At 40.2% G+C, this 13,665-nt stretch overlaps 1 protein-coding gene across 2 annotated transcripts; it reads left to right on the top strand.

Moving 5' to 3' along the window:
- The first annotated feature begins 730 nt into the window (after positions 1 to 730).
- On the top strand, positions 731 to 6,869 carry LOC119031881 (microfibrillar-associated protein 3-like). 2 transcript variants are annotated; one of them, XM_037120659.1, is made up of 3 exons: positions 731 to 876; positions 2,008 to 2,285; positions 4,272 to 6,869. In XM_037120659.1, exons 2-3 carry the CDS (start codon positions 2,054 to 2,056, stop codon positions 5,000 to 5,002), a joined length of 963 nt encoding a protein of 320 aa, XP_036976554.1. In that variant the 5' UTR covers positions 731 to 876; positions 2,008 to 2,053; the 3' UTR covers positions 5,003 to 6,869. The 2 variants fall into 2 exon arrangements, with proteins under 2 accessions (XP_036976554.1, XP_036976553.1); XM_037120658.1 differs by having other exon boundaries at positions 767 to 975.
- Positions 6,870 to 13,665: the final 6,796 nt, after the last annotated feature.

The raw sequence follows: 13,665 nt of genomic DNA, 5'->3' as shown, positions 1-13,665 counted from the left end.
CAGACACTTCCAAAACAGATTTGTCGATGTATTATACGATATATATATATTGTTTTCTCCCTTATGTGACGATGTTTGATTTTACTTTGAAGTGATTTCTTTCATATTACCGGTCTTTTCTTATCGCTCGTTTGGCAGCTTGACGTAAATCTTAAACGTGTCAAAGTACGCTGATAAAATAAAAGCATGACTTCCGAAACCGTCAAAATAAAATATTTTGGACTTCCGGCAACAACAAAAACACCTGTTAATAACTGTGATTGCCAAGAATAAAACTGTTTGAAATACGGAAATGAATTTGTAATTTGTCTTCCATGTCAGCTAAAAAAAAAAAGTCATGTTTTTTTCATGTATTTGTTAAAAAACAGGACACTTACAATTATCAACGAATAAACACAATTAAAGTCAACATTGTAGAAAAAAAATAGCTATTTGCACAGCCAAAATTACATTTTGATCGCACAGTTTGTAAAATAACGATACTCTATCTTGTGGTTTATAGTGTTTCTTCTGCCTTAATCAATCCAAAATGTTTTGTGCAAAAGCAATGAAATGAAAGAAACAAATAGTCAGAAAATCTGTTGGAATATGTAACATCCCCAACATGTTTAACTGGCTTCAGATTAAGAAATGAAGATGCTGAACGATTGATGATTGTTATCAACGTAATTAAGTAAAAACAGAAGTTTTGTTAAAACTCACCGTTATTTGTTTCCCTTCAGGCCATGCTCAGAAGGCACCTACCTACCTGGATGACAGAGTTGAAAACAAGCCACGCCCACTCACCTACCTGAAGCAGGAAGTGACCGGACTGGACGGATCGTGTGTGCTTCGCTTAACGCTTGAGGATTAAAGCTGAGCAGCAGACTAAAATAGGTAAAAGGAATATATATTTAACATACAGCAAGTTACTGAACTTAACCGACGCTTATGCCGGTCGTGGATCTGATGTTCTGGTCGCTGTCAGAGCAGCAGGTGAGAAGCTCTCATCTCATGTGACTCACAGTTTGTTTGAGGTTTTGGCCCAGGAGTTTCATGAGTGTGCTCCTTTCCTCCTCTGGTGGCCGGCTACAATCCGCCTATAATCTAATATCCAAATAATTAATTCATAGTCATATATTATGGGATGGTTGTAGTAATAATATTTGAATAAGGTGATTTTTATAGCAGATTTTCCAATAGGAGCATCACAGGCACATTAGTGTGAACATAAATTACAGGTAATAATACTGACTGATATTTAAAAGTAATTATAAATATTTGATGCACACTAAAGATAAGACTTAAAACGGGGCAGAGGTGAGGCAAAGTTCACTGATACAAGATAATAAGTTGCTTGCCATAGATAAAAAGAAATACTATCCTACAAGACTGTCTTCCATGTTTTCCTTACTTATAAGGTATTTTCTCTCCTATAGCAGCCTTATATTGCCAGAGATTTACAGTCTGTGAATAAATGTAAGGAACACATAATTTTACTTTATTCTTCTACAGATTTAGTGCACTGGAATTAGAGTTTTTTAAATGTGTCTGCCGGCTTCCTCTCCAACTGTGCTCTTTGGATATTGCGTCATAACTCATTAACAATTCCCTTCATTACTTCACTGTTTATTTTAATGCTCTAAGGCACTGACCTCTGTTTTTATGAAATGCTGACAAGTCCAAAAGAGTCAAAGTGACTATTTCACATAAAAAACAATTTAAGAGAAGTCCATGTAACAAATAAGATATATATTATTGTAATTCAAAATGTGATGCATGAAAAGAAAAACGAAAAAGTGTGAAGAAAATGTGGTTAAATTTCACAGCTACAACTCATTTCTACATTTAATTACTGTAAAAAGTAATTGATGTGAGTGGTAGGTCCTGAGGATTTGTGTGTGTATGTCAAAATACTGAAGACTGTTGTAATTTATCATATATAGGCAGGACCATTAAATGAGGTGAGGTTTTAACAGTCCTGTGCTGCTGTGGGAGCCATAACCGTTGACTGTTCCTGTTCTGCAGGTTTGTCTCGTCTGAACGTGAGCTGGTGCTGGAACTCCTTTTCGCAATGTCTTCAGCTCAGAGACACCACCTGTCACACCTGCTTCTCACTGTCCTTCTGGTTGGTAGTTGGACGGCAGACGGAGCTCAGAACAGATCAGAGGTGGAGGCGGCGTCCTTCAACGTCTCCTCCAGGAGGCACATTGTGGTCAAGGAGGGATCCAGTGCTCTGATCGAGTGTAACGTGACCGGAGGCCACAATGACATCAAGTGGTACAACTCGAAAGGGCCTCTGCTCGGTGAGGAGAACACGCAGTGCTCAGAGCAACTTGACTTCTTTTAGCACTATGTAATCTTTTTGAATGGAAAAAAAACTGTTCTTCCACACCTCACTAAACACCCAGTAAAATGTAGTCTAAAAATCCAGATTAAAACAAATGCTGTAAATGTGGAGATCATCATGAGTTTGAGGGGATTAGGGGAAAAGAAAGCAAGGAAACTGTGGTATGATCTTAAATTAAGAATATATTACCACATTTAAAGCAAGGTTAAATATTTTGACAACAATGTGTGGTTTCAACTTGAGCAAAATAATAATCAAGCTATGGCACTGAGCGGAACAACCGTCTTTGAATAGAGGAGGTGGCCCACGACCCACCTACAGTGCAGTACTGAGTTCCCTCCCCAGGCAGCTTAACAGCCATTCACACCTGGGCTCACCAAGCCTCAGCAACACACAAGTGGCCATAACAACCCTGTAAAGACACTCCCACACAGAGTTTAAAAGCCTGGAACTCCCCTCCAGTTAGTTAGAACTGAACAAGCCTCTTGGATGAGAGGTGAACAGCCCCCCTTTTATACTCACTCATAGGTACTGTCCACCTAGGTGATGAAAAAACACACCTCCTTCAGCACACAGAAACACACATCCAGCACACAAGCTCCCAAATGTGCCTGATGCCTCGGCTGCAGCTCCCCATGGCTTCATCTTCCAGGCACCTGGGTGAGGACGTCACCTGGTGAGAGACACACAGGAGAGAGGAGCAGAACAAACACATGGCACCACGGCAGTCAACGAAAGGTTACATATAATTAAACACAGTATTAATCTAGATGAATAATACATTTGATACTCATTCTGTCCGACAGCTTTATTAACTTTGGATCCACAATGGCAGTAAGACTTTTGTAGATGTGTATAATTTATCAGAACCTTTCTCATTATGTCAAATAAACTAATGTAGCCTGGAAACTGTGCATACTGGCTGATTTTACAATAAAAAATAGCCTAAAACTAACTTGTGAAAAACTAAATAATTTCACAATAAAATAAACAATCATATGGTGCCAAACAATACAACAAAATAACAGAACATTTTGGACAGATGACAAGATGTTCTTCTGACCAAAAATGTGTATACGTTGCCATCCAGAGAAACAAAAGTAAAATGATGGTAACATGAATAATAACCCTAACCCTCACGCTCTGACATGAAAATGAGGTAGGCAGGTAGGCAAATGTAAGCAAATGTTCACATTCAGCCCAGTTTTTAAGGTAATAAAAATGCTGGTATGGCACAAATAATTCTACTTCTTTATAATATCATGCTTTCATTCCACCTGCTGTTGCGTCGCCATGTACCTTCATCAGTTGAATGCTGTGTCAGTCTAAGTTGTGTCTTTCAGTAAACTCTTGACACACGGCGACGCAGCGTCAACACGGAAACTCATTACAATACTGTTTATTGAATCAAATCTCAGTCATAATGCTGCTTTCATCTCGCCAGGTACTGTTTTGTGTGACATTAAAGGTGCAATATGTAAGAATTTTAGTTGAAACCATTAAAAAATACCTAGAAGTATACTTTAACAATACTTTTTACGTAATGATGTTTATTTAAGATTAGAATGCTAACCAGCTAGCCCTGGCCCGTCTCGGTCTGAAAGTTCCTGTTCAAGCCATATGCCACCATAGTAACACTGACACTCCCTCGACACTCCAAGCTCTCAGCCTGTACTTCTAGCTGCACTGCTAACCGAGCTAACTAGCTAAAGGTAGCTTCAGTAGGCAGCAGTTAGTGGTTATTCTACATGTTGCACCTTCAAGTGAAACTGAAGTGAAATGAGAGCTAAATGTTGTCTGTTTTTTGGCTGGTGTAAGTGTTTTTTTCATGCTGCATTCCAAACTGCTTGATGAAGGAGCTGATAAGTGTTCCAAATTCTCAACTCACATTCCTAAAATGAAACCTGTCTTTGTCTTGTTGCATCGTGTTTCTTGACACTAGGCGGGAAGTGGCGGATTGAGGAGAACGGGGTCCTTAACATCACTGTTGTCTCCTTTGAGGACCGTGGACGCTACACCTGTGTCGCCTCCAGTGCTGTCGGTGGGAGCAAGAACTACACCATCACCGTGCGTGTAGCCCACAACAACAGCGGCCTCGGCCTGTACTTTGTCATTGTCTGCCTGGTGGCCTTCACCATCACCATGATCCTAAACGTGGCGCGGCTGTGCATGGTCAGCAGCCACCTCAAGAAGACAGAGAGAGCCATCAACGAGTTCTTTCGCACCGAGGGTGCAGAGAAACTGCAGAAGGCGTTTGAGGTCGCCAAGCAGATTCCCATCATCACATCTGCCAAGACGCTGGAGTTGGCCAAGGTCACGCAGTACAAGACGATGGAGTTCGCTCGTCATATGGAGGATCTGGCACGGAGCGTTCCTCTGCCGCCACTCATCCTGAACTGCCGCACATTCGAAGAGGAGGCGACGGAAACGGGGGAGCACGTCAGGACATTGCTGCCTGGTACCAGACAAGCTATAGGCCCATCCTCACCTGACAGAAATGGAGAGGAGGAGGAGGAAGAGGTGTGTCAGGCACTGCTGTCAAGTGAAAGACACGGGAACAAAGGAAGTGGCATCAACACAAAGGCTTCAGTCCACACAGTTAATGAGAAGGTCACCCTCGAGGATCAGGCACCAGGCACAAGAACAAGTGTGTCCTATGAGAGCAGCATATAACCTGTCTCAGTCTGAATCCCATCAGAAGAAACACAGTTTCTGAAGTGTGAGGAGTCTAGATGCACACGACTGGAAGAGATCAAAAATCTTTAATAAATGGTGGGTTAATTATCATTTAGATGTTGGTAATTCTGGATCAGTTCATTGATCTTGGCTCCAAATCTTGGATTTTGGAGATGGAAAACAAACCCATGGTCAACACGTTGAAACCATGAAACAACTTTATTGTCAGGTGATAAAGAGTCCTAACTTCCAGAGTACTATGTCATTCTTTTTGATTAAAAAGGTAAAACAAAGAACATTATAGTTATTCTGTCTTTCCATGAACGAGTTAGATTCTTGGCCATCAAAATACTGCTTTCGTTCTGAGTCATGTTGTTACTCCTTCCTGCACAGAAATATATCCACACTGGCCTTTTGTCAAAGTTACAAAAGTCTCACTGATATTATAAAACTAGCATTAAATCAAACTGGATTCTCAACAGCCAATCTCTACAGCAGCTCTACTGGTAATGGAGGACAAACGGAGGAAGACTCATCAAAACTGAATTTTAATCTGTGGTCACATGTATATGATGTGACACCACATTACTGATTTATTTATCAATCGTTTATCTGCGATCAATCACTCAATCGAATGATGATCAACTAATGGTGCTAGTAAGTTAGACCAGAGCCGAACTGCATCAACTGAACTCAGAGTTGTATTTCATCTTGTCTTCACTATTTTAAGTTTTGTTGGTGTTTTTCATGTTTGTGTGGTGGTTTACCTTCAGTTTTCATTCTTTGGGGTTTGTCTGCACACAGTTTGGTGCAGCAGCAGGTGTAAGAGCTCGTTTTCTCGTTTTTTCAGCTTCTATAGAGCAAAAAACGTTGCAGTGAAATATCGTTATTGCCTCATGTAGATTGTTCTCATGTCACTGCTTCCTGTCAACTAAGACTCCTGAAATGACACCTGAAAAAGCCTCTTCACAGACTTGATTGCCATCTCCATGTCTCTTTATCTGTTTGTTAGACAGGACCACAGTTGATTACATGTATTTTCTCGTAACAGTCAACACGAAGCTTCCAGCTATTTTTACCGGCAGCAAAGGAACTGAAATATGGATGTGATTATTTTAGTATTAGACCTCCAAAATATTTCTGCCGGGAAGGAAAACGTCTCGTAAAAATTGTGCTCATAAATATTCAGATATCATCTATCACATTGTGGAGTGTGACTGTCGTTTTTTTTTTTTATTCTATAAAGTGATGCAGCATTTGCCTCTGTATTTATTTGTGAGTTATACTTAACGACACAATGAATAATTAGATCGAAGAAGTGTGAAAGATAAACATTGACTCGTTTGGAGCAAGTTTGCCTGTTTTGTGTCGAGGATTTTCGTACGTGTTAATGTAAAGATGCTACTTTGTATATTTTGGAAATGAAGTTGAATAGTTTCTCAACAGGCCTTAAAGATAGAGACTTGTTTGTTGTTTCCAATAAAAATAAAGTATGAAAAGTTTGTGTCAAGCTCTTGAAGTAGTTGAAACCACATGCGGTTATGAGGAATTCTTATGACCTAAAAAACAAAACATATTGAGAGACCCTGTCAAACCACCTCTTCACTTGTCTCAGAGGGTTATGACAGACATTTGTATCATATAAGGTGTATAAACTGTGAACTATAGGTGAGCAAAAAGGATTTTTGGGAGAAATTGTAATGCAATTATGCTCTTGAATCTTTCTGTTGTACAACTGCTGTTGCCACGTGAAATGGTTTTGCTTTAAAATATGCACAGGTGATCCTAAAGAGACAGTTCTCAGGGACTGAAGGCAAATCTTTTTATTTTTCTGTAACTGACAATAAACACAACCAAAACATTGCGCATGTTTGTCTGGTGGTGATTTCTGCTCCCTCGGGTAACACTGCTGTTGAGCCACTGAGTGGAGCTCTTGGGTTAAACATCACTTCTGTGCGTCAGATACAACACTGGTGAAGGGTCATTTTGCACAGTAACGGCCATCGATGAACACTTGATATCATTGTTAGAGGAACATGGAGGGAGATGAATGAGCACCTCTCAGGGGGGAAGTGCTGCTTGAAGTCCCAGATTTCTGTCTGTCACAGTTGAAGTAGTGAATACAGTTTTAAAACCTGCAAGTTGTACTTCTGTGTGTCACTTGTCAGTAACTTTAGTTGAATTTCACAACATGTGGGCACCGTGGTAGTCTTTACATACACATGAGGGACAGAGTGAAGGGTAACGAGGGTGCCAGCTGTAACCAAACTGGCCAGCCTGACTGAAAAAAAAAAATGAAATTACAGTACATGTTTAAAGAAAAGAAAATTGAACTTTCCATTAACCCTCTACTTGTTCCAATACTGATATCTGGTATTGTGGGTCAGGTTAATATATTTAACGTATTTGGGGGCTCTGTGTGGAAACTAAGCAGAGTTGAAGACCTGAGGCACAATAAATCATTACACATATTTTGCAGATATGAGAAGGTATCTGTCGAGAGGATGATGTCTGTAGATGCATGTACACACTTAGAGACAAGGCTGATAATTAAAACGACATGAAAAAAAGAGGAAAAACCCCAAAACATTAAAACCAATAACTTTCTAGTCAGCACCTGTTTCTCAACAGCCCCTCTCCTCTGAAATACAAACATCTGGCATCAGCAAGAAGACTCCAAGCGCCAAAGTTGAAAATCAACCTGCTCAGAGCTGCTGTTTGTTCCAGCCTCCACCTCTGATGGTAAAACTTGCATTTGTGCAATAGAGCAATTTACAATACATCAGTTGTTCAGCACATTTTTCACTTTAATTTGTAGTGTTTTTTCAACCCCACCTAATTGTCAAATGTCTCTGTCATGTTTAAGATGTTCTCCTGCGAGGCGGCTGCCTGGCGTCCTGTCGAATGCTTCAAATGTTTCCTGATGTTTATTTTTTCATGTGAAACAAAAGAATGCAGTTCTGTGTTCAAGACAGATTTCCCCTCTGGACTATGAAGTTTAAACTCTCCTCTACGGTGGAGAGTGAACACTTTCAAGCTTTGGCTGCAATTTATCTGCAGTAACACACAACCAACACATACTCACATTTTCCACCTCTGTGAGCAAATGATGCACTCAGGCTTCATTAGGCTCATCCTGCACACTGCTGCTTTGTACTCACAGTACTCTCCCAAAGGTTAATCTCCTGGAATACAGCTACCAGCCGGGCCTTACCTGTGAAAGAAGCAGGTTGGAGAGCAGCCCAAATAACAATAACCTTGGGCCTCTGAGTTGAATAACTCAAAAAATCCATCCCTCTTCCCTCTCCTGTCCTCTCTGGAGGCGAGCTTATCTAAATAGAATTGATTGGTTGGAGCGATCATTCATCATGCCGCGCCAAAGCAGACGTTTAAGGAGAGAGGGAAGGAAGATTTTAAAGATAGGATATTTTCAGCAGGCCCTGGGTGTCGAGGTAAACTAAACACATTGATCCGGTTAAAAAGGACAGAAGCTCTGTGTGTGTGTGTGTGTGTGTGTGTGTGTGTGTGTGTGTGTGTGTGTGTGTGTGTGTGAGGGAAAGAAATACAGTATATGAGAGATTGATTAGCTTAAAGGACAAATTTATTCCAACTTCTCTCTTGTGTGTGTGTGTGTGTGTGTGTGTGTGTGTGTGCAAGACAGGGCATTCCACAGACCGCCTGATTATGCACAGTTGCATAAATGAATGAAGCCGCCATGTGCAGTAAATTTGGGCCTCTTGAATTTAAATCGCTCATAAAATCGGGTCAGTAGAAAAGTGTCTCTAATTGCATTTTTATTCCCAATCAGCCTGAAGGAACAAGACCGGGAAGACAAAAAAAACAAAAAAAACATCCAAGGACAGCAGACGATGAATCAGATGATAAGACGAGTGAAGTGCTCGTCATATCTGTTCGTTAGCTGAGAGGACGCGGTGCAGATGCTGCAGCCGTGATTAGCTCTGCTGCTCCGACTGTATGTGTGTGTGTTGTATTTTGGTGATCCGCTGGCATGATGTTGTTCTCTTAGCTTTGAGATGAACTGTACACTGAAGGACACTCCAAACTGTTTTCTCTCTCTGCAAAGACAACTGTAATTGCTTTACTTCTTTACAGCTGGTTAGAGGAGATTTTTCCTGGCAGGCGGTCGGTGTTCAAGTTCATCACAAAAGTTGTTTGAATGGGGTCGAGGGCGGGTCTACGAGCATCGGGACATTAACACAAACTGTTGACACAAAGTTGGAAGAACACCTAACATCACTGTACTCCACAGCATTAAGATTTTGGCTTTGCTGAAAATAAAGGCCAAACTATGAAACACAGCCTCGGACCAAAAGTACACAAAACTGTTTCGACAGGAGCGTCCACATGTTGTTAGCCATGTATCTTGTACTCTGTGGTGGGTGGAGCTGGTACGATTTTCAACCCCATCATCCCACATATGGGGAAATGTTGAGTAAGCATCCAGTGGGATTTCACCCAACACAAATCTGTGTACTCATTTTAATCATTTATTCAGGTGTAGTTTGACAGAGAAACTACTGATTATTGTGGAGGTTTTTCTCTGAAGTCATTTTGCACTGGTCAGAAAAATGTTTCAGCATGTCTGACATGTCATAAAATGTCATTAATATGGGATTATATATGCTGAGAGCCACCAACAAGACTGATTTAGAGCCAAAATATCAGAATTTCTAACCTCATTTTTTACCCACCCTGGTGAAATATTACCTAAATGTGAATGTTTGATCAACTTCTTTTAAATAGTTGGTGAAAACTTTTGAACAAGCTTTGAAGCATTTTCTTTGTCCCAGAAAATGCTCACAAGGTAAAAGTCACTGTACAGAATAGAACAACTGAACACTTTGATCCACAAAAATATCTTAGCATCCATTTGGCTGGATACATTTGAGGTTCAGAACAGACTAAACTTCATGATCTTGGTGATTCTGTAATTTGTTTTACCTACCACCAGCAGCTTGTCACAAGTTATCCAGTGAATATATATTTAGTGAAAAACAGTTTGTGGTACCCAGATGATGAATAACTTTCATCTTGTGACATCATCATCATCATCATCAGGTGAAACTCAATAATGATTAAATATACCTGCAAAACAATGTCACCCTGATCAGCCTCAGCTGTACTTGGTGAGAACTGGCATTGCTAACATGCTAAATAAAGACAGCAAACCAACATGATAGCATTGTCATGGAGAGAATGTTAGAAAACTGGCATTAGCATTTAGCTCAAAGCACGGCTATGCCCATGTTTTTCCTCTACTTTCCCTCTCATGGAAAAACATGGAATGTAGTTTATAAACATGCCAGATACTTATTTGTTATTTGGTTTTGCATTGGCATAGTTTCAGCTGCACTCTGTAGCATTTGCATTTCGTCATAACAACCTATTTACAGCAAATGTAGGTTTACGTGTCCTTTTTTTCAGACGACCTTGGAGAAAAACTAGCGCCCGGGAACGGTTCAGGTGAGGTCGACCAGAATGTGTGCTAACAAAGGGACGGGGGCACTGTGATGACCCGATTCTCCACAGGGTCTCACTGCTACAAACAGCCCCGCTGTCAGGCACTAATGGGAAATAATGGCTGCAGAGGCATCACAGCGGCGGGCTGGGATCGCTGGGGACTGGGCCGAAGGTATTGGGGTCACATCTTCTGACGGCTCCTTGAGACACATGGTGCAGAGAGACAACATCTGGAGGCGAGATGTGAAAGTAGAGATGATGCTGGCCAAATGAGGTCGAATGGAAAGGTTGTGATCAGGAGAAAGTCAGTAGGGCTGATTGTATGTCCGTGAAGTTTTTTTGGGGGTAAGAATGTTGTTTTTCCCTCATCATCTTCTGTCCTTGATGTGGAGGAGAAATCTGCAATGCTTTCTTTTAGAGGTCAGACATTTTCCTAAAACTTCTTTGATGGTACTTATTTATGGTGAAAACGTTATTCTCCGTTTGCTGAATTGTGTGTCATTGGTGAATGACAATTTTTGTGTTGGGAATGATGAATGATGGGGAGGATGCTTAAACATGACTCTGTTTTCTATATTATGAGTGTTTTAATCTTAATCATAATTTATCACTCCATTTTTAATCTTAGATGCTTTTTCATCTCTTTAATTTTATCATTATTTTCTTTGTTACTTTCATCCCTTAAAGACTTGCTTTACACTGACTAAGACTCTATGTTACACTAGCAATACATCTGAAATTATCGATTGGAAAGTATGAATTGAACAGCCTCTGCTTGGTGTTGTCTGATGTGCAGTTAGCAGACATTTTCCACATGCTGTCAACATTATGTTTATCAGAAATGCATCTTATTCATGAATCTCTGCCCAACGACTGACTTCAAAGTGTTGCATCTCTGATAAATATAATGAGTGTTAAAGAAGAGACATGGAAAGGTTCATGTCATCAATATGTAGTCATGTCTGTGAATGAATCGATTCTAAAGGTCAGTTATGCTTTGAATGACATCGACCACATCACTTAGCTGCATGGCAAAGAAAAACATCCAAAAAGCAGATTTAATGAACAGAGTGGTTCAGTTTAAATCTTCTCCTTTTTTTTCAACCAGATTGTGTGTTTCCATTTGAGGACTGAAGCTTTACACAAGCTCACATAATAGAGAGTGAAGAGAAAAATGCAGAGAAAATACAAAAGTTCTACAGATGGACTGATTAAAAATCTTGATGGTGTTTAAAGTGAGATTTTTTTCTCTCAGAGAATCCTGATTGAGTGTTTCAAGTGTTTTAATATCAACCCAAATTATTCATTTTCACATAGCACGGGCTGAATTATAACCCTGCCTGATGGAACCACTCAAGTTTTGGAAAAATTGACATTTGGAGAAGGTATTATCCTCTTTTCCCTTTCATGAAGGATATTCCTGTTTTTCATTGGTTGCTGTTTGGAGTTAGAAGAGCAGACTCTCATGCATTCTCATTGTGGCTGTTCCTAGAGAAGTCTTCAGGTCAGTTTTCAAGATGATTTTGAACATTTTGGATCAAACAAGTACATTTTGATGCCTCTTATAGATGGTGATAAATTGGTGATAAAAGCTGAAATAAGTACGACCCTTTCTTCAACTGCAGAAAAGCTGCGGCACAAAAACTGCCTTTACTCAGGAGTCAGTGATTTTTCTTTGCACTGAGCATTTGTGCCTCAATGGAGCCAACCGAGTCTGCTGCGAGTTAATATTTGCTGCATTATGAGAGTCTTTCATGGACCACAGTTAAGTGCCTTAAATTAAAGCCCAAAATTTGTGAAATTGCCCCAATGGTCCCTTCTTTTCCGCCTTTCAGTTCAACGAAAGCAATTGTAATGATTTCTCTGACGCATGTCCTCAGCTCCAGCCTGCAGTTTAAAAACTTCATACTGAGTTACTTGATGTGCAATGTGCCTATTTTTCATTCATCGTTTTTCTAACCAAGGACTGCTGAGAAGTGAGTGATTCTGTGTTGTTCCTTTCTTTATATTCAGCTAGACAGCGCAGTATCAAGATGTCATCGTCACATCTTGTTCCACTTCAGCTTCTCTGTGGCAGTTCAGTACTAGAAATTTGACTTCAGCAGTCTAAAGAAGTCTCTATTAATATAGCATTGTATATTTCAATGCTTATTTCAAATGTGGCCACAGAAGCAAGAAAGATGCTCCACATTAGATCTACATAAACATCATTTTCTCAGAGACAGGGTTGTTCCATCAGTCCATGTTGATGCTTAATGACATTTATGTTGTTACTGCAACTTCCTGCCCAGCCGCCAGAGCAACATGTTGACTGTATGTTTCTGCAAACCATGGATATGTAAAGCAATGTTACTATACCAATTTGACATTTCTGCAATGAGTGTGGAGTCCTGACAGCTGTCAAGACTGTTCAAGGCAGCGTTTCAGTGTTTTTTGCTTGAAAGCACTGGATATTTTCAACAAGACATTTCACAGTTGTGTTCGTGGCGACAGAACCAGTTAAACCCAACAATCCTAACCCTTACAAATTGTTATATGTGCCTCAACCTAAGATGACCATAAGCGAAGGGTTTTCACAATATCGATTTTAACATAAAATGTAAAGGAATGTGAAGCTGCAACATATCTGTGGCTTGCAGAAACATTCTCCAACAAAGTATATGATTTTATGTGACTGATTTAACAGCTTTTAAACAGCTTTTTTATTCACTTACTGAACAGAATAAATATTCCTAACTTTGTATTATTACCTCATTATTGTTGTAAATGGTAAACATCTACATGGTGCCCCCTTTAAAGGCAAGGCACTGTCCCATTAGGGATTACAAAGATGTGCAGAACTCACAGCCCACAGCCATGAACCTGTTGTTCGACAGCTGCAGTAGCACTTTAAGCACACAGTCCCTAACCTAAAGAACAAGAGAATGGCAGCAGCAGTGACAGACTGTTCATCAGCTGCAAACCAGCCAAATATAAGAGCCACTACAGCAGCTAACATTAGCACAAAGCACACAGCGCGCGTGCCAAGCTAACCCAGTTGTCATGCCGAGTAGCCCTTTTTGGACTGAGATACATTTGTGACTGAAAAAACTAAGAGAGTGTTTTTGAATGTAGCAAATTAGCTACTAACACATCTCCCTGCCGGCCAGCTAGAGCTACAGAGCAGTCAGTGTTGGTGT

The sequence above is a fragment of the Acanthopagrus latus genome, chromosome 13 (genome assembly GCF_904848185.1).
Source record: "Acanthopagrus latus isolate v.2019 chromosome 13, fAcaLat1.1, whole genome shotgun sequence".
Taxonomy (NCBI): domain Eukaryota; kingdom Metazoa; phylum Chordata; class Actinopteri; order Spariformes; family Sparidae; genus Acanthopagrus; species Acanthopagrus latus.
This window is presented reverse-complemented; position numbering and strand designations above follow the sequence as displayed.

Bases quoted from the DNA above. Each gene is read 5' to 3' on its own strand.
- LOC119031881 (XM_037120659.1), top strand. From the start codon at position 2,054: ATGTCTTCAGCTCAGAGACACCACCTGTCACACCTGCTTCTCACTGTC. The intron at 2,286-4,271 runs GTGAGGAGAACA...TCTTGACACTAG, and splicing joins CTCGAAAGGGCCTCTGCTCG to GCGGGAAGTGGCGGATTGAG.